Below are 25617 nucleotides of genomic sequence, written 5' to 3' on the forward strand. Positions count from 1 at the left end.
GAGAGAGATACACTCATGCATCCTGGGATTTCAAAACAATAACCAAAAGGCAAAGTGCATTGGAGGTTTGTCATCTTCCTTCTGAGTATTTAAAGAAAACCTCTGAAATGATGTCCACGCTTACCCAATGGAATCAATATGTGGGTCTCATCAGGACATAAGCCACCTGTCTAGTAACCTCATTAGTGAATCAAATAATTTATCAAATGGGGAATGGAGTATTTCTCCAGATTTGACCATTCATCACCAAAAAAGAATAACCATACTTGTTTAACAATGGGCTTAGTTACATGTATCCAAAACTAGCGTTTTCAAATATGGCTGACACGGTACTTGGGGATTTATAATCAAGAAAAGGCAATTTACGCATGTAAAGGGAAAAAAGCAAGGATACGAGGAGAAAGAATTTGGGAGCCGATGGAGGGGTGGAAGGATAATAGAAGTAGATAATTATTATAAGTTATCAACACTATATAAATCCCACATATTCTTTGATGTAGCTAGCCTGTTATGTTTATTTATTTAATTTTTTTAATTATTTTTATTTTATATATTTTTATTTTTTATTTTTATATGATGACATGACCCGTATTGATAATAAGTCATCACTGTTGATACATATAGAACCTGCACTCATGAAGATGAATATGAATGTCTTCTTTGTTTTTTGTACAATATCTATCTGTGCTGCTAAATAAAAAAAATATAAAAAAAAGAATAATTAATTTTCGGATTCTCTAATGTACTCTCTTGTTTACACGCATAAGCTCTAGAGTGCATTTTTTCCATATGTTTAAAATGAATGATAAATTCCTACAGGCTGGATTCATGCATAATACCTGTAAAGAGGAATCCCACTGAACCACTGTGCTTTATCCTTGGCATTTTGCCCCAGTACTTTGATGTCTCATATTGTTACATGTTTTTTAATACTATTTAGTGGCTTCTGGAAATTTGCAGTTGGTGTTTTTGCACACTTTTGTTGCAGCAAATCAGGCAGGATTAGTTAACCATGTCCCTTTCTTCATGTACACAGAAAAGACATCGGTGTCTGGCTTCTACTATTTGTCATGAGTTTCCTGGCCACATAGGCTTCTGGCACTTGGGAGTCCACAGAATGGTTCATGGGCCTAGGAAGCAGTCAGATTGCGCAGTGGTTCCGGGGTTATGTTCAGGAGATGTATTCTTCAGCCTTCAACTTCAGGCTCAAGTTCTTTCACGTCTGGGAGTCTACTCTTTTTATCAAGTTAGGAACAAAGGCAAACATCATGGCCCAAAACTGTTAGGAAGTCAGTATGTCCCAGCTAGACTCCATATATGGAAACTCTGTATTTCTATTGGTGTAGTCTTTAAGCATAAAATGCAGCAGCAGTAGTCAACTGCCTCTAAATAAAGTGATCTCATCTGTTTGTGTGATATTTAATTCAGGTACATTAGTTCCTAGAACATTTTAACTGAAGTACAAGATGGTAAGTGACTTTGCTTGTTTTTCCCCATGTTGGACAGGCCTCGTGAAGGGGCCGCTCCCTCCCCGCATAACAAGACCCGAACACCGGCTCTCCCGGTGTCACCAGAAGGACCACCCCGGCAACCCACAGAGCAACCCGCAACCCGTCCCCAACGGGACGCCTGCTCCCGAACACCCCGACATCGGCCGGCCCGGGCCACCTTCAGCAGCATTGCCCGGCCCAGCCGCCATCTTGGACACTGCACCACGAGGCCGCGTGGCCTCAGCTCGACCCCAACCCTGGGCCTGGCCAGGCCCCGACATCGAGGCACCACCATCCACCCGGGAGGTGAACATCGAGGCACCACCATCCACCCGGGAGGTGAAGAGACCACTTGGCAGGTCAATGGGAGAAAGGAGTGTTGATGGCTCTCCCCCGCCAGGTGCCGATCGCCCCGGCCTCCCCGGGTGCTGGCTCCACCCCCCTGCTGGGTGTCTGGACTCCCTCATCCCGGACCTCCCGACCTCCAAGCGCGAGGGTCCGGACATCAAAGGAGGCCAGACCTATAACTGGGGCAGCTCCAGGGCAGTAAGGCAGTTGTATCCTGGAGTCGAGAGACACCTTGAAGAACTCATCCTTGACGGACTGCTGGCGCTGCCGCAGCCCTGCCTTGTGAATCCTCAATCCTGCCTGCTGGCACTGCCGCGGCCCTCTGCAACCTACACCTTCGTCGGGACCTGCTGGCGCTGCCGCGGCCCATCCTCTTGAAACCATCGTTCCTGCCTGCTGGCGCTGCCGCGGCCCTCTGCAACCTACACCTTCGTCGGGACCTGCTGCCGCGGCCCATCCTTGTGAACCATCGTTCCTGCCTGCTGGCGCTGCCGCGGCTCTCTGCAACCTACACCTTCGTCGGGACCTGCTGGCGCTGCCGCGGCCCATCCTTGTGAACCATCGTTCCTGCCTGCTGGCGCCGCCGCGGCCCTTCTCAAACGAGACTTGTCATCCTAGCCTGCTGGCGCTGCCGCGGCCCGACCTTCCAGAACTCCGAGCTCGAGGATTGTGAGCTACCCATCTTGCCACCTCCGTACCAGACCGGTACCAAGACTGTCCCGCTACCTTTTCCCCCTCAGAGACTAGAATTGAGAGGACCCTCGTGTCCCGACCTCGCTGTACCGTTGATAACTTTGCTTCAAGAATCGTATATAAAGAGTGTTGACCTCATCCTTGTGTGGTGTCCATTTGTGGGGGGGAAGTTACTTGTCTGTACGATCGCTGGAGACGGCCCTCACCGGAGGCCTCTCCCCCTGTCCTCGGCCGACCCTCCGGGTCCCCGTCTAACATTGGTGGCCAGCGGCGCGATCCGAACCAACGCGTAATCGTACAGAGAGTAACTCACCCCACGGCTCAACCACAATGACAACCAAAGAGAGCGGATCCACGGAAAAATTCCAGATGGAGAAATTAGAAGAGTATAACCACAGAGAACTAAAGCAGTTCTGCATAGAACTAGGCATTGCTACCACAGGATTGAGCACGAAAGACAACTTCAAAAAGGCCCTGGAATCTTGGGCGGAGACGGGTACGGCCGTACCCCAAGACCAAAACCTTGAGGCGCCGGAAACGAGCACCCCTCCGACAGAAGGAAGAAGATCGGGTCTCTCCCCGGAGGAGATCCGAGGACGAGAGAAAAGCAGACTCCATGAACTAGAGCTGGCACGACTCCGGTTGGACGGAGAACTGAAATTGGCGGAACAAAAGATAACATTGGAACACTTGCGGCTCAGAGAGGAGCGGGAAGAGAAGCTAAAACAGAGAGAGTTAGAAGAGAAAAAACTGGCCTACGAACATGAGCGCAATCTAGCAGAAATTGAGCTTCGGAAACAGAATAAAGATCTCGGGGTGCCCGAGCGCCCGAACACTCCTGGCACTACAGACCCTAAAGTCCACATCCCCAAGGATGTCGTCAGAGAATATTATCGGAACGACGACATCCAGCAATGGTTCAAAGCCTACGAGATAGCCATGACCTCCCACCGGATTTCCGAAAGTGACTGGGGAGCCGGGTTATGAGAGAGGTTCGTCAACGAAGGGCGCGACGCCCTGCTGCAACTGCCGGACCATCAGATGACGTCCTACGACCACATGAAGGCAGCCCTCCTCACTCGATACGGACTCACGCCCGAGATTTACCGCCAGCGGTTCCGCGACTGCAAACGGATCCCGGGTACAACTTGGGTGGAGTACGTGAACTTTTTCAGCAGAGCATTCGCGGGGTGGATCAAGGGCAGCCAGGTAACCACCTACGAACAACTTTTTAACCTCATTGTGTGGGAGCACCTCTCCAACAATTGCTTCGTCGAGCTCAGGCAGCACCTCCTCGACAGTAAACTGACCGAACCTCGGCAGCTCGCCGCCGAAGCTGACCGATGGGAAAGCACTCGAGTTGCCCGAAGCGGGCCCAGCGAGCCAAACCGAACCAACCAAGGTCCCCATCGCCCCCGAGGAGGAGGAGGCCAGGGTCGGGGCAGAGACGCCGTCCCGGCGGCTCCCGCCGGCAACACCCCGCCCCCGGCCGGCAGGGGAAACCCCCCGATGCCTCCGGGGTTCCGAGCCAACGTTACTTGCCACCGGTGCCAGCGGACCGGCCACTATGCCAACGACCCTAATTGCCCGAAGAACCAGAAGAACCAGAAGAACCTATGCCCCGCCAGGTCGCTGCCGCCGCCCTGGGAGAAGAGCAAGCCCCAGAGGATTATGAAGAATACGGACAGGAACAGCCCGAGTGGGAACCAGCCGCCATGTCCCTGGTCTGCCTAGGGGAAAGAGACATGATTCTGCGGGCTCCCCTACCCGCTAATACGAGAAAATACAGCCAGTGGGTAAACATAAATGGGCGCAAGGCTGAAGCCCTACGCGACACCGGGGCCAGTGTGACGGCAGTCCGCTGTCACCTGGTGACCCCGGAGCAGATCTTGCCGAACGTCCTTTGCCCCGTCCGATCAGCCGACAACTCAGAGAGCCTGTGTCGGATGGCCTGCGTCCCCTTCGAGTGGGGAGGAGTGTCCGGAATGCTGAAGGTGACTGTCCGCGATGATGCCCCAGTGGACTGCCTCCTGGGGAACGACCTCGAAAGTTCCCCCTGGGCAGCCGTTGAAAGAAGAGAGCACCTGGGGATGTTGGGCCTCCCTGAATGGGCCTGCATTACGACCCGGTCCATGGCCGCCCACGCCATCTCCAGTCCCGAAGAACCCGAATGGCCAGAACCTCCTCCCCCGATCGTCCCGGAGGGAGACGCCCTACGGGCCAATCCTCCCGAGCAAAACGAAGAAGGGCCCGTGCAACTCCAGGACTTTCCCGAACTGGCCCAGTGGCGTCAAGAGGGTGGTCCCACCCAGGAACAATTCCGCCAGGAACAGAGAGCCTGTCCCTCCCTCGAGGGACTCCGGCAGCAAGCCATCACCCAGAGCGCAGGAGACACCTCGGGGGCCCACTGGATTTATTGGGACATTGACCTGCTCTACAGCGAGCAAAGAATTGCTGAACTGGGGGCCAGTCGGGTGCTGGTGGTGCCCCTCCGCTTCCGAGACTTCCTTTTGAACTTAGCGCACGATGTCCCCCTTGCTGGACACTTGGGACAAGACAAAACATACAACCGCCTGGTAACACACTTTTTCTGGCCCAAAATGCGAAATGATGTCTCCAACCACTGCCGGGCCTGCCCCACCTGCCAGGCCAGCGGGAAGAGCGGCCGAAAGGTCAAAGCCCCCCTGCAGCCCTTTCCCGTCGTCACCACCCCGTTCGAACGGGTGGGAATAGACATTGTGAGGCCCCTAGACCCCCGAACGGCCCAGGGGCACCGGTTCATCCTAGTCCTGGTGGACCACGCCACCCGGTACCCCGAGGCCATTCCCCTTCGGACCGTGACAGCACCCGTGGTAGGCCGAGCCCTGATGGGGATCTTCTCTCGAGTGGGCTTCCCCCGGGAGGTCGTCAGCGACAGGGGCACAAACTTTATCTCGAAATACATGAGGTCTCTCTGGCAGCAGTGCGGGGTCACCTACCGGTTCACGACCCCTTATCACCCCCAAGGAAACGGACTAGTCGAGCGGTTTAACCGTACTCTCAAGGGAATGATCATGGGCCTGGAAGAACCCCTACGTCGCCAATGGGACGTGCTGCTCCCGTGCCTCCTCTTCGCCTATCGAGAAGTTCCCCAGAAATCCCTCGGCTTCAGCCCCTTCGAGCTCCTGTACGGACACCCTGTCCGGAGCCCCCTCAGCCTGGTCAAGGAAGGCTGGGAGATGGCCCCCCAGAAGACCCCTCCAGACGTCTAGAAGTACCTCCTGACCCTCCGCAACCAGACCCGGCGATTCAGGGAACTCGCCAAAGCCAACCTTGAGGCCAGCCAGGAGCACATGAAGAAATGGTACGATCAACATGCCTCCTCCATCGAGTTCGAACCAGGCCAGCAAGTATGGGTGATGTCTCCAGTCGAACCCTGTGCCCTGCAGGACAAGTGGACAGGACCCTTCAAGGTGATAGAGCGCAAGGGCCCTGTCACCTACCTAATAGACATGGAGTCCCCCCGGAACCCCCTCCGAGTCCTCCACGCCAACAGACTCAAACCCCACTTCGTACGCTCGGAGCTCAGCCTACTAATGGCAACAGATTGTGGGACGAAAGAAGACTCCGAGCCCCTCCCTGACCTACTGAGGACCTGTGAAAAAGATGGCTCCGTGGAAGGGGTCAGACTCTCCGAGACCTTGTCCCCGGAACAACGCCAAGACTGCCGGGCTCTCCTGCTACAATTTGCAAATCTGTTCTCCCTCACCCCAGGGGTCACCCCTGGTGCCTCCACGACGTGGACACTGGGGACAGTCCACCTATTCGACACAGGGCGTACCGAGTGCCAGATCGGGTGCGCACCTGCATCCAGGACGAAGTCTCCAAAATGCTGGCTCTAGGAGTGATCGAGCCATCCGACAGCCCCTGGGCCAGCCCAGTCGTACTGGTCCCCAAGGCTGCCGCCCCGGGAGTCGCCCCCGAGCTCCGGTTCTGTGTAGACTATCGGGGCCTGAACGCTGTTACCCGAACCGACGCTCACCCCATCCCCCGGGCGGATGAGCTGGTTGACCGCATGGGGGCTGCCCGCTATCTGAGCATCTTCGATCTAACAGCAGGCTACTGGCAGATCGGCCTCACCCCCAGGGCCCAAGAACGATCCGCCTTCTCCACCCCGGATGGCCACTACCACTTCAACGTGATGCCATTCGGCATGAAAAACGCTCCAGCTACTTTCCAACGACTCGTGAACCAGGTATTGGCGGGCCTCGAAGAATTCAGCGCCGCCTACCTGGACGATATCGCTGTGTACAGTCGTTACTGGGCAGACCACCTTCACCACCTCCGAGAAGTCCTGCACGCCCTCCAGCAGGCTGGCCTCACCATCAAAGCCAGCAAGTGTCAGATTGGCCAGGGGTCCGTGACCTATCTCGGACACCAAGTTGGGAGCGGTCTGGTGGCCCCCCTTCAGCTCAAGATCGCTGCCATTCAGTCCTGGCAACCACCCGTCACCCAAACCGAGGTCCGAACCTTCCTGGGGCTCACCGGATACTACCGGCGGTTTGTAAAGGTCTATGGCAGCATTGTGGGGCCCCTCACAGAACTCACATCAAAGAAGAACCCCAAAACAGTCAACTGGACTCCGGCCTGTCAAACGGCCTTCGAGAAGTTGAAGGCCGCCATGTGCTCCGCCCCCGTGCTCCAGGCCCCCGACTACAGCCGGGAATTCTTCGTCCAGACGGACGCCTCAGATCATGGCGTTGGTGCAGTCCTCTCTCAACTCAACGCCAATGGAGTCGATCAACCAGTGGCCTTCATCAGCCGACGCCTGCTGGCCCGAGAGCAGCGCTGGAGCACCATCGAGAGGGAGGCCTTCGCAGTAGTATGGGCCCTCAAGAAACTCCGGCCCTACCTCTTCGGTACCCATTTCAGGGTACAAACAGACCATAGACCCCTGCAATGGCTGATGCAGATGCGGGGGGAGAACCCAAAACTGTTGCGTTGGTCCATCTCCTTGCAGGGGATGGACTTCACCGTGGAGCATCGCCCTGGCCAAGACCACGCCAACGCGGACGGCCTGTCACGCTTTTTCCGCCTCGGCGAGGAGAGTACCCAAGAAGATGGGTGACTCTCCCTGCCTTCAGCTGGGGGGGACGCATGTTGGACAGGCCTCGTGAAGGGGCCGCTCCCTCCCCACATGACAAGACCCGAACACCGGCTCTCCCGGTGTCACCAGAAGGACCACCCCTGCAACCCACAGAAGCAACCCGCAACCCGTCCCCAACGGGACGCCTGCTCCCGAACACCCCGACATCGGCCGGCCCGGGCCACCTTCAGCAGCATTGCCCGGCCCAGCCGCCATCTTGGACACTGCACCACGAGGCCGCGTGGCCTCAGCTCGACCCCAACCCTGGGCCTGGCCAGGCCCCGACATCGAGGCACCACCATCCACCCGGGAGGTGAAGAGACCACTTGGCAGGTCAATGGGAGAAAGGAGTGTCGATGGCTCTCCCCCGCCAGGTGCCGATCGCCCCCGGCCTCCCCGGGCGCTGGCTCCACCCCCCTGCTGGGTGTCTGGACTCCCTCATCCCGGACCTCCCGACCTCCAAGCGCGAGGGTCCGGACATCAAAGGAGGCCAGACCTATAACTGGGGCAGCTCCAGGGCAGGAAGGCAGTTGTATCCTGGAGTCGAGAGACACCTTGAAGAACTCATCCTTGACGGACTGCTGGCGCTGCCGCAGCCCTGCCTTGTGAATCCTCAATCCTGCCTGCTGGCGCTGCCGCGGCCCTCTGCAACCTACACCTTCGTCGGGACCTGCTGGCGCTGCCGCGGCCCATCCTCGTGAAACCATCGTTCCTGCCTGCTGGCGCTGCCGCGGCCCTCTGCAACCTACACCTTCGTCGGGACCTGCTGGCGCTGCCGCGGCCCATCCTTGTGAACCATCGTTCCTGCCTGCTGGCGCTGCCGCGGCTCTCTGCAACCTACACCTTCGTCGGGACCTGCTGGCGCTGCCGCGGCCCATCCTTGTGAACCATCGTTCCTGCCTGCTGGTGCCGCCGCGGCCCTTCTCAAACGAGACTTGTCATCCTAGCCTGCTGGCGCTGCCGCGGCCCGACCTTCCAGAACTCCGAGCTCGAGGATTGTGAGCTACCCATCTTGCCACCTCCGTACCAGACCGGTACCAAGACTGTCCCGCTACCTTTTCCCCCTCAGAGACTAGAATTGAGAGGACCCTCGTGTCCCGACCTCGCTGTACCGTTGATAACTGTGCTTCAAGAATCGTATATAAAGAGTGTTGACCTCATCCTTGTGTGGTGTCCATTTGTGGGGGGGAAGTTACTTGTCTGTACGATCGCTGGAGACGGCCCTCACCGGAGGCCTCTCCCCCTGTCCTCGGCCGACCCTCCGGGTCCCCGTCTAACACCCCAGTTTCATGAAAAATTCATATTGCAAGTACATAACCCTCTTTTTCCTAAAGAAAAGACAGTAAAACTGTTGACCCTTTCAAGTACCATCTTTTTGACCTTCTCTGAGTATTTGGGCTCAGGTACTCCATTCTGTACTAAGTAAATGGACTGTGGAGATTATTCAGCCTTTGTGTAAAATAATTGTGATCTGTGATCATTGGCTTGTTACTGGTGGCTCTGGATACATTCAAAAAGATCCTACTTTTGGCAGTATCAATCACTACTCAAATATAAATGGATTAGTAGTTGTTGATGCAACAAAATAAACCTGAACTATTTCAATAACATCTTTTTCAAACATTTTACCAGGTTATGAAATGAAAGTACATTTATTTTGTGGCCTACATGCATGCATATATGGCGTGAGGGCAAGAAAGGTTCGATCGGCTGTGATAGCTTCTAAGCAGGTTCTCAAAGCAGTCCCAGCAGTGAACACGTTAAATAACCTTTAAGAGAAGAGAAATGGTATGGCTCAACCTACATCTGCACTGGATGGGACATTAAGGTATTAATCACCTTGATGTAAATTCTTAACACAAGCATGGGGGACTTGCTTGCCTTTACCTTCCTCAAAATTAAAGCACACATTGAATTACATCTTGTTCTCACTGTTGTGGCTCAGATTTTTGTTTGCAATCTGGCATAGTGAAGAAGCTTAGGATGGAGACTCCCTTTATTGATTACCTCATGTGAAAAGTTCACTTTGAAATAGGAGCATGAGGATCATTTTGGATATTTTTTTGGGGTTGAAGGGGGTGGTATCTGCTGGAGAAATTTACATCAAAAATGGCCTATTTCTGTGGCCCCCACTACAAGATGCCTTGAGCGGTATCCTGGTGGGACACTGTTCTGGACAACTACAAGTATTGTGGTGCATTTGGGGCCAGATTTACCAGCTCCTCAAAGTGCATACCAGATGATTACAGCCCCGGAGCACTGCGTGGAGCTGCGGGAGCTGCGGGCAGGTGATATTCTCCTACCCTGTCTGCCCATATACTTCAGCTGTGAGGGAGTGGGGGAGCTCTTCCAGCTGAAGTGAAAGGATCTCTGCCCTCCTCCTGCCCCCACGACCACCCCCATGCATGGCAGAGAAAAAAAAGCCCTGCAACATTACCACCTGACCTAAGCAGGTGGATTTGGGCCTTTTATTCTCCCTGAAAGGAGAAAAACATGTGGAATTGGAACCGGTAGAACCTGGTCCGCCCGTTGTTCCTCTTTCTAGGGAAAGCCTTGTAGTGGAATTATTAAATCTGTTCCCAGTTATCTCCAGACTGAGAAAACAGGGTTCTGTTGATGAGGGCCTGTGTTTTCTATGCAAAGATGGCATTCATCAAATGAAAAAGTGGGTCCTTTAAACACAAACTATTTTTGATATGACATAATTGCAATTTGCAGTGAACACACTGATTTGTACGATAATTGAAATGTCGTTTTGAAACATGAATGGGATTTTGCTTCTAGGCTATTTAGGGCCTGGTTCTGATGGGCGTTGGAAAGCTTCCCGACCGAATCGGTTTGGAAAAGGTTAACAACGCACCAGACCAACGGAGTACGATGCATCCGGATGCTTCCAGATACGATCTGGTTGGACTTCCATTGACTTCAATGGGAGTATATTGAATTTGAATTTAAATAATTTCTAAAGCGCACGTACACCTGACGGTTTCATGGCGCTATGGTTCACTGAACCTCAATCAGCGGGGGGGACCAGGGGACAGAAAGAGGAGTTATTGAGGGAAAGCCTGTGAAAAAAGAAAGGTGTTTAATGCCTTTCGAAACAGAGAGTATTGGGTGAGGGATCTGGGGTGGGGCGGAAGCGAATTCCAAAAGTTGGGGGCGAGAGTGGAGAATTTAGAGCCTCCCCATTTTTTTCGCCGAAACCGGGAAACAGGTGTTGAGAAGAGGAACGCAGTTCCCTTGGGGGGGCATAGGTTTTAATCTCAGAAGAGATAAAGGCAGGGGCAGATCCTGACAGAGCCTGAAAAATAATGCAACCCATTTTAAACTGAGAGCGTTCGCGAATGGGGAGCCAGTGTAAGGATTTTAAAAGCGGGGTGACATGATGGGATTTTGCCAAATTGTAGACTAAGCGAGCGACCTGGTTCTGCACCAGCTGTAGCCGTCGAATATTGTAGGCGGGCATACCACAGTATAGGGCGTTGCCCTAGTCTAATCGAGATATAACCATAGCCAGTACAATACGTTTTAGGGCGGGGAAAGAAAAAAAGTGGGATACCTTGCGAATAGTGCGGAGAGATAGGAAAGAAGAGGACACCACTGAGCTCACCTGGGAGTGCAGAGTGAGTTGATCATTGATCTTGAAACCAAGGGTTTTAACGAAGGGAGAGGGAGATGGCGGGGGACCAAGGGAAGGGGGCCAAAAGAGAGGAGACCAGGGACTGGCACAACCACCTGTCAAAACCAGTTCGGTTTTGTCTGGGTTTAATTTCAGGTGGTTGTGATTCATCCAGTCCCGGATAAAGATCATAGTGGTTTGGAAGTTGGGCATGGAATCAGAGGATGAGGATAGGGAAAATATGAGCTGGAGGTCATCTGCATAATTAAATACGGAGACCTCCATTTGTTGAAGGGCAAAGATGAGGGGGGCAATGTAAAGATTAAAGAGTAATGGGGAAAGGGAGGAACCTTGGGGGACCCCACAGAGCACCTTACAGGGTTCAGCCGAAAAGTCGCCCAACCGCACCGCTGGGGTGCAGTCCCTTAGGAAGGAGGACAGCCAGACCAGGGCCACCCCACCGACCCCGGCCGCCCTGACACGGGAAAGTAAGATGGAATGATCCACTGTGTCGAAGGCGGCGGAGAGGTCGAGGAGGACCAGGGCCTGAGGACGGTTAGTATCCATGCCTTCTCTAAAGTTGTCGAGGACGGATAACGCCACCGACTCGGTGGAGTGAGCGGGGCGAAATCCGGCCTGACGGGGGGCTAGTACTCGGTTTTCTTCCACATAGGTGGTGAGGGCTCTGGTCACATGTCGTTCCAGTACTTTCCCTTAGAAGGGTAGTAAAGAGATGGGCCGGTAGTTGACAGGAGCAGAGGGGTCAGCACCAGGTTTTTTGAGAATGGGAAGGATTAGGCAGTTTTTAAAGTTGGAGGGACAACGCCCTGCGATAAGGAACAATTAAGAAAAGAGAGTGGGGGTGACACACAGGTCGTGAAAAGCCTGAGGATGTGTGCGGGACACGGGTCTAGAGGGGAGCCTGATTTAACCAAGGATAGAAGGGAAAGGAAAGAATCTTCCGTTAAGGGAGGGAATGAATCAAAACAAGCCTTTACAGGGGGACTAGGGGGATTGAGGAAGGAGGAGGAGGGAGGAGGAATGTTGGCTTTGATTTTAACAATCTTGTCCAAGAAATAAGTATTCAGGGAGTCACATAAAGACTGTGACGGAGGAGGTTTGGGGGAAGTTCTGTCAGAATAAGCTAGATTATGGACTATAGAAAAAATTTCTCTAGGCTGATTCTCGGCGTTTAAGATTTTCAAAGACAAATAGTCCGATTTAGTGATTAGGATGGTTTTTTTGTATTGCAACAAGAGTGAGGTATACTGGGCTTTAAGGGTGGGGCAGTAATGACGTCTCCAGGCTCGTTCGGCATGGCGAACTGAAAGTTTTAAGGCCTTTAGTTCCTCGTTGAACCATCGGTTGGAATCGTTAGGCCTTTTTGAGGAGACTCGCCTAAAAGGGGCGATTGAATCGCAGCCTGACTGGAGCCACGAGTTGATGGAGTCCGCTTGTGTTGTAAGGGATAATCCAGATAAATCTGGACAGGAGGGAGAGAGTGTGGATGCCACTGAGGACGTATCAATCCGGCCCCAAGAACGTGCCCAGATATTTTTGGAAAGTGGAAGCTTAGTGGTTAAATCAAGAGGTGAAGAGAAAGAAATCAAAAAGTGGTCGGACCAGGGACAGGGGGAGGTAGTGAGGGACATTATAGGGAAGTTGAGGGACCAAATCTGGTCAAGGATGTGGCCCTGAGTGTGAGTGGGGGAGTGGACATGAGAAATAAAGTTGAAAGAACGAAGGGTGTCTGAAAATTCTTTTGAAGTAGAGCATTCTGCTGGGTCAGAGGGCCAAAAGTTGAAATCGCCTAGCACCATGATGGAGGAGTTGTTAACCGCTAGGGTGGCCACCAGTTCTTGAAACCCAGGGAGAAAGGCTTGAGAAGGTTGGGGGGAATGGTACACAAGTAGGCAAGTAAGAGGGACTTTGAGGGAGAGAGAGCGGACAGCTAGGAAATCAGAGGTACCGATAGGGGGGGAAGGTAAAAGGTTGAAAAGGAAGTTCTTTGCGATCGATCAAGGTGACACCCCGCCCGCTTTATCCGCGGGTCGGTCGGCGCGAAGCGCGTAATAAGTAGCAGGGAGAGCTGCTAATAAGGAAGGAAGGGAGCTATCGCGAAACCAGGTCTCTGTGAGGAACAAGAGATCAGGTTTATGCAGGTCTAGTAGAACAAAGAGTTCATGATAGTGCTTGACCGCGGAGCGCGTGTTAAGATAGAAAATAGAGAGAGAAACGGGTTTGGGAACAGCGGGGGGTTCGGTACAGGAAGCAGGAAGGAGGGAGGGGGTTTGAGACGGGGAGGGGAATGAGGAAGGGGGGAGGGAGGCTGTGAGACCCTGACTATCAATGTGGGAGATCACAGAATCCGTGATCGGCCAGGGGCCTTGAAGCCCGCAAAGTTGGGCAGACGAGTATTGTCTCGTTAAGGCAAGGGGGGTGGCCCTAGGCCCGGTCGGGCGCGGATGGGCGCAGACGGACTTGCCTTAGGCGCGCCTTCGGTGCGCAAACGTCGCGCCCGCTGCGCTCTTCCGCCGCGCTTCCGATAGGGGCACATAATTTGTACAAGTAGGACGTTTGGAGAGGGTTAGAGGGGGCGTGGCCAGCGCAAGTGAGCGTGTCTTGCGGGTCGCGTAAATGGCGGCAATAATATCCGCAGCAGCGATAAATCCGCTGTGCGGGGGTGTCTGTAGCTGGAAAGGAGTAAAAGCCCAGAGGATTAGGAAGTAAGTAGTTTTAAAAGCACAAGTTATACGCAGTTAAAAATAATGACAAAAGATCGCTGCTCCCGGCTGTGCCTCAGGAAGTTCCTAACCACATCATAATTGGGCCCTGGGTCGGGAAGACACGGTCCTGATCCGATTTGGAATGACCAAATGCCATTAGGAGGCTTTCCTAACCGCATCAGAATCAGGCCCTTTGTGTTGTGGTTAATATTCTTAGAGTTCATGGTTCCATTCAACTTCCCAATGTTTTAAAAAGTTGTTTTCCCAAACCTTGGTCTGTCAGACTCGGGCAAACTCTTCCTGCTCATTCACTCTCCTCCTTATCAAAAGAAATACCATGTAGTTTTTGACCCTACCCCCATGACATCATAGGCCCCGATTATGAGTTGCCTGGTACTTGAAAGGTGCAAATTATGCACCTGCAATTACATGTGCCATGTAGAAACACCATGCTTTTCCTGTGTAATTAGGTTGAACTACAGGGAATGGGGAATAACCGTGCAGGCCCTGAATTTACTGTGTCTTATTCCGCAAGGCAGTCCCTTTAATGTGAGATTTAACGCACAGATTTGCCACCTGCTGGGGCAAATGCCGCCGATTGAATACCTAACCTTCATGTGATATGGAGGCTGATTATAGTCATATTGTGAAACTGTTTTGGTAGGCTGCCAGCGCTGCCTTGAATACACAGGGGCCTATTACTAAAGATAAACACACATGAGTAAATCTACACGTGTAACTTTACTCTTACCCTTTTTTAGTAACTTTACTACTTTTGGCTATTTACCATTTACGAGTGAAAAGTTAATTAATAGTGTTGACAAAGGCTGGAGCCACATTTACAAGTGTAAAGTTACTACAGCCAAAAAGGAACTATAGTAACTGTAGCATCACACTCATACACCCACTTATTCTGCAACACTCTCACATAAAAGTTCATAGAGACAGGTATTTAAAATTGAACAAATGGTATTTTAAGTAACTTTACATTTAAACATAACGTTATTTTTTTACGTAAATGAATTTTAATTAATTCTATACATACTTTTTATAGTATTTAATACAAACTAAATAGACATTGTACCTTAGTTGAGATTTGGTGTAAGATATTGTTCTTTATTTATTTTTGTATTTAATATATTTAAATCAATGTAATAATTATTTAAAAAATAAATAGTTTAACATTACTACTAGTAATTTTGTTCATATGTAGACCGAGGTCTTCACTGGAGCGGAGATCTCTATATGTATTGGTGAGCTATAGGAAAAGTGTAAATGTTTACAAAACTTAAAGCTTAATGTAAATTATGAATGTTGTATAATGTTTTACATTTATTTTAATTGTAGAAAAAAATTAAGTTTGCAGCATCAATAACATAAAATGGAAAATCTAATTATATTAAAATGTATTTTCTTTCTGAATTTGAAATTATAGAAAAAATTCCCAACTAATGTAAAAAGTGTTTTTAGGTGTTAAAATGAAGAATGATGCATAGAATTAATAACAAATAATGTAATGCTATGTTAATAAATGTTAATGATACACACATTTTTAATGTAAGAAAAGTTTTGCTTATATTCATTTATTTACATTAGATGACATTTATATATTTTTAACTAGTTCAAATAATTAAATTCAACATTACTTCCTAAGGGGTTTTATTTCAAGTCTGTCCCGCCACTATTTTCTCTGGAAGGGTGTTACAGTACCAGTTGTTTGTTATGAGTGATGTTGGACTTCCACCAGCTCTGAATTGGAGTACATTAATGACTGTTATAGGTCATTTGTGGCTGTAGTAACTTTAGAAGTACAGTTTATGTATAGGAGTTATGCAATTCCTCCATAAACATCTCCTTACTTGCATCCCCTTAACCCCTCCTTACTCCCCTTTTAACACTTTCCCTTTAGCATTAAATAGTCCCCATTCTCTAGTCACTCTTCTTTTTCCTTCCCACATTCATCTCTAAAAGGTATACTTACATGTGCGGAGACTCAGCAGTCTGGGCAGAAGTCTCCGCACAGAAAAAGATAGGAGAGGTGGAGGCGGAAGCCCTGTTCATAGGTTTGTGAATAGCTTTTTATCTTACGTTAGTAATACTGCTGAAATACTCTCCGTATTGTGCTGCTTTTCTGCTCTATCCTTTGCTTCCCCCACTCACTCCCCCATTGCAGGCCTTGCCCTTGTGGTCCATTACACTTGTTTTTTTCTTTTTTTAATTTCTTGGAGGGCCCATCAGCTCCAATTTGCTTTCGGGCTACTCCACTTGCTGAAATGAGCTATAGTACAATTTAAAATTAAGTATTTTATTAAGCCAAGAAGCATCAGCCATCCTGAATTGGTAAATGAAAAATAAAACAAAATGGTGCCAGTAGCATCATCATTCATAAATGCAATGCATGAGTTGTCATGAAGCTTTTTTTTTCTTTTTCACTGTTGGAGCAGTGCATTGGCAAAAGGCATTTAGCTTTTTACTGATATGGTACAGCACACCAAAAAGCACAGCTAAAGCCCATAGGACGCAAAGGCGAGACCTATTGACTTTGCCATTGCTTGATTTTAATCTTGCAATGCTTTCACTCCATTGCAGCTGCTAATGGTCATTGACAATTTGTGGCTTTGCTCAGTGCCCATGCCAAGGCGATAACTTAGCCCCTCACTAATTTTGTGTTACGCTTATTATTATGTATAGGCCGTATGATAAAACTGCACAATGAAGAATGAAAAACTCTACATAAATGTACTTGGTCATAGTGGTCACCTGCTCTCAGGTCGTGCGATCAGGTGATGGCTATGTCAATGAGAGTACTTCTGAGCCAGTTCAGGATAGTGTGTTTTTTAGCCGGGAGCAGTACGCGTGCTCAGATTTTATTTTCATCAAGTATGGGTCTTCAAGTCCCCCTTCCCCTCCTGATTTTGCTTTAGTGTGTGATTGTTCTCATTTGGTGTGTAGACATTTGCTCATCTGCATCCTTTGCTTGTTCAAGGCTAGCAGGCTGCTATGAAGCCCTGGATGGAGGAAACACTGCTGATGCACTTGTGGACTTCACTGGAGGGGTTTCCGAAGACTACGAGTTGAGTGAAGGGGACCTTGTAGCTGATGAGGCGAAAAGGAATGCTTTCTTTGAGAGGGTGCTGAAAGTGCATAACAGAGGAGGCCTTATCAGCTGTTCCATTAAGGTGAGGAGTCCAACTGGTGCCTTTATATAGGGGCGAACAAAAGCAAAGGTACATGGTTTGAAGCATGGTCATGATGCCAGGTTTCCTTGTACTTGGAGTTTATGTGATCTGTGTATGGGCCATCTTGATATAAGACCAAAATCTGCTCGATTCCCTCACTGCCATGCCAGGTGATGCTACTAAATGTATGTTATGTGAATAAATCTGAGTTTATATGATGCTAGCACTGTCCAACTGTACCATTGGAAATCTGAACTTCTGTGTATTACATACTGGATCACCTTTGACATAGGTGTCAGTGTTGATAAAGAAAGGTTCCTCTGTGTATATCCATGAAGTTTGTGCACAAAAATATTCCATCTGATGTTGATATGTATCGCTGGGGTTTGAGCCGGTCTCCTGGTTGTATGGAGCCTGTCTAGTCATAACAGTGGGTTTGCGATGGTCTCGCGGGTCTCCTATTGTAAGCAGGGCCTACTGAGGCCAGGACCTCTGAGACTGACTGAACAATCCATTTGTGTGTGGGACTTTAATGTTATGGTGCATACACTCTTTTGTGCACACTACGATTACCAGTCTTCGTTCTTCTTCAATATTTATTTCAGGCACACTCAAAAGTATTTAAATAATCTTCAGTTCAGTTAATTGACCCATCATGATTTTTATGCAACAAACCAACGTGATATCAGCCATAGAATTACTCTATTCAGTGTTTATATTTTTAGAATGCCTCACTTTTTGCTAATTGGGGGCAGAGCCGTTGTTAGATGAACCTCTATTAAAGTGGGGTATGAGAACTTGATGGATGTCCTTTTAGAAATATTGCTTATACTGCAGTGCCTCTGAGAGAACAACTGTGAGTATGTCCACCCAGTGAGGAAGAGTCTCCAAACTATCCACACAGAAGCACATTCGGATCTTGAACTAGGTCCTTGGCAAATAAACTTGCTTCATTCAATCTTGTGAGTCAAGATCACTCCTCTTCTGGAACCACAGCACCAGTGTCATGTTCATTTAGGTAAGCAATCTTGGGGCAATAATCTCACATAGCTCTGTAGTGAGATGATGTCAATTATTAAATGTCTCTACAAGCTGTAGAGACCATGTTCTCTAATTGAAGAGTATCTGTACATTTTTCATAGCCAGTCACATGAGTTTGGAGGGAGTGTCTACATGTTAGAGCTTTCTTCCTGATCTGGAATTAAAGGTTCCTGGATCTCACTGTGCCCTTTGCAATTATGACACGTGTTTTCAAAGCTACATTACTTTTGGAAGAAAGAGGATCATGAGACCTGTGAAAAATGTTCTATTGTGGTTTGAAAACCATGTCTGTTGTGTGTATCTATTTCAGGCTGCCTAGCTGCAAAGTAATAGGAAATTATTTCTGATTGCTGGGCAAATATGAGGTGCTTATTAAGGCCTTGCAAAATATACTTTGCATGCATCTTAAATATCATCGTTGCTACCATGTGCCTCGCCCCTTGCAGAATAATTGACAGTGTCAACATTAGCATTACCTAAGCATTTGTACATTTTTCCTGGACTATGACCATTTTCCTCAAACTCTGACCTTCATTTGTTTGATCTGAAGTGCTACAAGTAAGCTCATTGCGAACTTTCGGGTGCGAAATTAGACGACAAACCAGTTGGACTTTACATGACCTTTAACAAATATATTGAAACATTACAGTGGTCTAGTTTGCAATATCCTGTATTAGGTGAAGTCTCGTGAGTAATTTGAACGTAGGATGACTTTTGCCATGGTTTGCAAACAAGCTTTTGGTACACAGAAAAGGAGACCGGGTTGGCTCTTTATTTTAATGTGCCATTTTAGCAGATAAACGACTTCTGACCACCATATCACAGTCAAAACCATCTAATTTGAAACAATAAAATATCATGATATGAAATGTGTTTTTTTGTTTGATTGCTGCCTTGAGAATCAATATCATTGTATGAACATCTTTATATGTTTTTAACAAATATCCCCAAAACGTACTCTAGCTGTTTCTTGGCACATAACATTTCTGCACACTGCATATCCCACTCTCGTGTACTGGTTTGACCTAGAGTTCAACAATTTGTCTGCAAGTTCTGCCAATGAAGTTACATTCCTTGTTCCCTTAGTGTAGTCACCATAGTTGTTGAATCTTTCTTTTGGCCCTTCACATACTCATGTAATATTTGTTTGAGACATTAAGCCCACATAAACATAGAATACATATGGATGGATGTCGTTACAACGCTTGCTTTTTCCACGCATGCCTTCACAAAGCAGGTTTTACAACACAAGTCGTTTCAACGACTTGCGATAGGGGGGCACTGGATAGTGAATAGTTTCATTTCCACTCCCCGTGGATAGTAGGTAAGGTTTTGGATAGTAAATGAAACTATTCCCTATCCTACAGCGCCCTCCAGCGCAAGTCGTTGTAACGACTTGCGTTGTAATTCCTGCGTTGTAAAGGTACTGCGTGAAAAAAGTTTTGTTGTAACGGATGTTTCCCAATACATATGTACACATATTCAACATATTTTTACACTTCTCAAAAATGTGTTACTCAATGCACAATGGAATTAGTTTGCAGAATATCTAACAGCTGACATGCTTCTTTCACATTGCAAATGTTAGCCACACAGAAGTAAATAAGACATCTGCCTGACGGCAATCCCACAGCTTGGCATTTATTTGCCTTATTGACCCTTGGTACAACTACACTGACCCTTTGAGTATATCAGGTGGTGCAATGTTTTTTATTTTTGTTTGAGAAGACTTGCAACTGTTTTCAGCAATACCTTCTCAAGTGTAAGTAAGGGACAAAAGTTATATAGTTTGGCTTGCCCAAAGTCTAATATCAGACAGGGGTCAAGGACTTCCGGAATATAGGTCATATTGTATATCAATAGTCACCCCCCCTAGAGTACTGCTTTAATATCTGGGTTACTTAATCTATTTCTTCCTGTTTAGGCAACATCTGCAGCTGACATGGAATCACGCCTGGCCTGTGGCCTTGTGAAAGGTCATGCTTATGCGGTCACGGATGTGCGCAAAGTCCGCCTGGGACAGGGGCTTCTGGCCTTCTTCAAATCAGAGAAGCTTGACATGATCAGAATGCGAAACCCCTGGGGTGAGAAGGAATGGAACGGCGCCTGGAGTGACAGGTAATATTGCTAATGTGTACATAGCATGATCTTTCAAGTGTAGATATCCTTCGCAACATAGTTTGTGGTTACTCAATCAAACGCAAGTTATTTCCAAAGATAAAAAAGTTGTTATGTTCAACTCAAACTGGACTTATGCTGTGGTACTAGCATGTGTACGTAACACAACACAAGCTTTGGATGATAGGAACTCAACTTCTAATATATAAGTCTAAATGAACATTAAATGCTAAAATAAGTGGTATTTTGAGATACATTGGTTCTGTGATGCCTGGCCTGATCTGGAATATTCTTTGGCAGTTTGTAACCATGCAGAGTTTTCCTTTTATGTTTGTGCTTGGTTATCAAGTTATTGATGTGGACTTAGTAGATAGCATAGTTAGTGACCTGACTTAGCCAAAACGTTGAGGGCCTGATTTTGTTGAAACACTGATGCGGAGATCCATGGAAGACCGACAAAACTGCGGTCTTTCGCCCGCCAGATTACGACTGTAATCCAGAGCTGACTGTGGTGTTGTTACGGCGGCGGTAGGTTTGGCCTTTAGGAGAGGCCTGGATGTATAAGTCCGATATTTATTTCTTCATATGCATAGAACAATATTATGTTTGTGGCAATTCCAAGAATTGAACTGGTGGGCTCACTCACATAATGTGACATGCTTAGTCATAGGCCACCTTGTCCCACCATGGTAGGACAATACCAACAGGGTGGACTTAACCTCGGGTTTGGCTGTCCTGAAGAAGTTCCTAGATATTCTTCTCTTTTCTGGATAACAATGGTCCAGTTACTATCTAAAAATACATCAGGGTATACCAATAAATATCCGTTTATTGCTGTGGTACCTTGGGTATCGATAAAACAAATGACTGTAAGTTAATGGAGGGGTATGGCCATGGATATCATGATCGTTGCCTCCCCATAGTTTTTACCAACATGTTTCTGCCCTTCCTTGCAGCCTAGTAAGTCTTGGGCATTTTTCAGGGTTGTGAACTTTCTTTCTACCCTATCAATAAATAAGGGCCGGGGGGCGTAAATAAGGAACAAAAAAAGCTTACTAGGTGTAACAGAACTTATGGAAACCAGCATTAAATTGTGGACAAAGGTGCAGTGGTTGAAGGCCAAGTACTTATGCTAGGTTTATGAATTACATTTGTAAACCCAGCCTGTGGTGTTGTCAAGATGACGAAATGTGTCTTCAGGACGCTATCCAGGATTTAATTCTTTACTACTTGGATTAGGAGTTCATATGGAAGCTCATGGACCACCAAAGCTTCATATCTGGTCACTGCTGGTCATTACCCCTAAACTCGGAACATCAACTGCTAGAAAAAGTCTGCTGGAGCAGCTACTGTAGCTGGGAATTCTCTACTGCCTAGACTCTGAATGTTGATTTCCCCCCCCATCCCAACCCCCTTCAGTCTTTCCCAAACAACTCAGGCCTCAACATTTTGAGCAATTTCTAGTCTATTTCAGCCCAGATTAGGATGTCAGGCGGTCGTATCACTGACAGGCCGTTGGTGGCAGTCTGACCCCCGGCATCTCTTCGGTCCAACTGCGCATTATGATGCTGGTGGTCGGACCCTAATCCGTCAGATGCAACACAGCCGTCTCCACCAGGATCACAGATCCCAACGGTGTGGCGGTCGGAGCAGCGTCCTACAATGGCGGTGGTGCTAAGGAAGGCACCGCAGTTGAGATTTTGCTTTCCCTTTCTGACAGCCTTTTAATGGCGGGATTCCCACCATGAAAAAGTTGTGGCAAAGGGATATGGAAGGCCCCAAACAGCGTCCCCATCTATCCTGGACCACTGAAAGTGGCCCTGGGGGCACATGCAGTGGCCCCCACTCACCTCCGTGTGCCGCGCATGACATGGTGCATGGCACACGGACGTGCAGGATGTGCAGTACGAGTCGACATGCGCTGCGGCCCTTTACCATGGCTGCAGCTTGCCCCAACATGTTTGCGACCGTCAGCCCGGTGGTCGCATAGTTATATAGCGGTCAGACCGCCCACATGCTTGTCGACGGTCTCCTGACCACCACAATAGCGGTCAGCGGTCCAACTATCCGGCATCATAATGATGCCCTATTCTAAAGCAAGCATGCTCTGGAGCAAGAACTTGCCCAAACCCTTTCCCAATCTCTGTTATTTTATGCTCTCTTGTACCAAGAGATCCAGGTTCACTCTATAAATGGAGAAGGAAAATAAAGTACAATAAAAATTAATTTCCAGGTTACATTCATCCAGTTGTTAGCAGGTACCAGATTTACAAGTTTCACCCTTTCTGATTTCTAATTATGATGTGGTTGATAGTGGTAAATTACAGGTTTTTTTTAAAACTTCCTTGTTTACTGTAACTTTGACCCAAATACTGCTCATCCCACTGACTCTGCTATGTTCCCGTAGAGAATGTATTAATCCGTCTGCCTCCCATGCCAATGTTATACACTTTTTTATCTGCATACAGTGGAGTTTCCGTCCATTACACCTGTCGTACTTTATAAAAGGTAGTTCAAAAAAGTTGGTCAATTAACATTTACAAGTTACACCCCATCCTTTGTCCTTGTCTTATCTTTAAAACTCAGTCTTCTCCCGCAGCTCGGAGGAGTGGCAAAAAGTGAGTAAATCCGAGAGAGAAAAGCTGGGAGTGACTGTTGAAGACGATGGAGAGTTTTGGTGAGTTGGAAAACCTTAGAGGTTCGTCAGGAATTGTTTGATAGAATAATGGGTGGAATGCATTTAATCTACCGCCATGATACACTATTTGACTATAGAAATAGTAGTGTCTGTGTTACACGTTTTTCTTTACTGTGCCCACTTAAAAGATCGATATGATCTTTCCATAATAAAGAAATGATGGCCTAAATGTATCAAGCCGTTTGCGAATCGCAAACTGTCTATTTGCATGTTTTGGCATGCATCAAAAATTCGCAAATTAAGGAATCGCAAAAATTAAAATATGTACAATTTGGCATTTTTGAAGGTGGCATGTGACGCACACACATGCCCATAGGGCATTTATTTGCGCCATATGCACACACATGTACATTTCAGCGGTGCAGCAGGGTGCACCCTTGAAATTATTCTAAATTTGCGATTTGCAAATTGCGAATCGCAAATTGAGATTAATTTCACAATCATTCCTATGGGCCTCCTGGCCCATAGGAATGAATGGGAAATTATTCCTTAATTGCGAATTCGCAAATTGCGAATTCGCAAATAAGGAAGATTAAGAAATCGCTAAAAAATAGCGATTTTTTTTTTGTTTTTTTTTTTTTTTTTTTACATACATCCCATTTTGCGATTTCTAAATAGCGATTCCTTAAAATAGCTATTTAGAAATCGCAAAATGGAATCTTGATACATCTGCCCCTATGTTTGATTGATTGTGCTCAGTGTAAACAGTAGCTGTAACACCAGTTTACAAATATCTTCTGCAAGGATGCTGTGCTAGAATCTTTTTCTGATTCTTAAATGATTTGTGCACCTAGTTACACAGAGGTGGCCACACAAAGAACACTGCCTAGGCCCTTTTACCCTCGTAAATTGGATTTGGCAATATAAAGAAGTTCCACCAGTTTGGGGAATCTTCTGCAACAACAAATTCAGAAAATACTCAGAATTGATTCCCGGGGGTCTAGGGAAAACATTTCCCCATTTGGAAACAGAAGTAAATTCAACTTGGAGATTAAAATGTATGTTTCATATGCACATGAAAAATTGCACTTCTGATGCAGTTCACTTAGCAGTAAATACAAAGTTTAAATTCAACTATTTGCTTAACGGAAACTTTTGCAGAAAATGAAGATCGCCACCAACATAAAATCCTACGCGAATCTTTTTTTAATAACTATATTTTTTCAACCTTTCGCAGCGAAACAAAAATGCAGGAATACGAACACATGAATTAGACATGTGTAACAGTTGTGTAAAATGCTATTTTTTAGGATGACATTTGAAGATTTCTGCAAGTATTACACAGATATCATTATGTGCCGTCTCATCAACACTTCATACCTGAGTGTGCACAAGACCTGGGAAGAGGCGGTGTTGAGAGGTTCCTGGACTTCGAGCGAGGACCCACTGCGGAACCGCAGTGGGGGCTGCGTCAACCACAAGAACACCTTCTTACAAAACCCGCAGGTAACATCCAAAAGTGGTGGTCTTTGTATGGGGTTTTAAACCCTTTAAATTACATATGGTCTCTTTAGTCTCTTTAGTATTGGTTTAACAGTTATCCGGTCAAAGTGAATTTATGCTCAATAAGGAAAAACCCATTCACTTCCTAACCCAGAAAAACTTTCTATGTCACCAAGATGTAGAAGCGCATAGGAAATTACTCACCCCCCACATGACCTGCAACCTCCTTGTGCCTGTTATAACCATTTTTTCCCAGATAAATGATATACGGCTACTGTATCCCCAACGTGCAGAACGAAGAAGCTTTGGCGGGTTTTGACAAGACTGAGAGCAGACATGTGAGGAGGAAAGTTCAATAGCAGAGTGTAAATAGCCCTTGGTAAGCACATTTTTATGGGATCTGCATAGGAGCAAATATCCTCGGGCAGATACTCCTTAATTGAACACCTTACACTGAGGGAGATTGAGCTTTGACTATGGACATCCACAGTTATGTAGAGTTTATGATTAGATCTAGACTTTAAAGAAAGATTGGATGTCCAGATAGAGGAACTGAAATCTAAATGATCTCTTAACTTCGAGTGTTTGGCAATGAACTGGGTTGTGTAGAAGGCATATGATATAAAGTCAGCCTACTACCGTTTCTCAAGCTGGATCTGATGAGATTTGTTTAGGCCCAAAATTGATCCATCACCATTAATATGTTGAAAGTGGAGGCAGTTAGAACTTTCAATATAGTACTGCAGCGTTTAATACCTGCAAAATTAGTTCCTAGTATCAGTGGTATTTTTTATGACAAGTTGAAGGTGGGTAGAATTGTTCCGTTTATAGATGAGTGATTTCTTTGCATGGATAATTTCTGATTTCTAAGGATTTGTTGTTATTTTCAGAAGTAAGATGAAAATGATCAGTAGTCTAGCGAACTGATTGGAGAAGGAAGCGAAGGGACTGTGTGGGGAGGTTTAGTGTGATGTGGGGGGTAGAAATGTCCTTTTAAGAGAGTGATTACGGTCTCTCTGAAGCTTATGTGTATGGTGAGTTTCCAGGATGTGGAGAACATTCTATTTAGTATATCCGGTTTCTAAAACTTGGAACATGATCATAGTCTGATGCTTACAGGATTGTTCCTGACGTTAT

The 25617-nt window shown here is 47.5% G+C and overlaps 1 protein-coding gene across 1 annotated transcript in view; it reads left to right on the top strand.

Moving 5' to 3' along the window:
* The window catches only part of CAPN5 (calpain 5), a 494730-nt gene that overhangs the window by 400234 nt on the left and 68879 nt on the right, over positions 1 to 25617 (top strand). The window contains exons 5-8 of the mRNA XM_086936072.1: positions 16988 to 17180; positions 20146 to 20339; positions 22939 to 23016; positions 24288 to 24483. Coding sequence (XP_086792198.1) covers positions 16988 to 17180; positions 20146 to 20339; positions 22939 to 23016; positions 24288 to 24483 — 661 coding nt within the window. The remainder of the gene's footprint in view (positions 1 to 16987; positions 17181 to 20145; positions 20340 to 22938; positions 23017 to 24287; positions 24484 to 25617) is intronic.

Source organism: Lissotriton vulgaris, chromosome 8 (assembly GCF_964263255.1).
Source record: "Lissotriton vulgaris chromosome 8, aLisVul1.2, whole genome shotgun sequence".
NCBI classification, from domain to species: Eukaryota; Metazoa; Chordata; class Amphibia; order Caudata; family Salamandridae; genus Lissotriton; species Lissotriton vulgaris.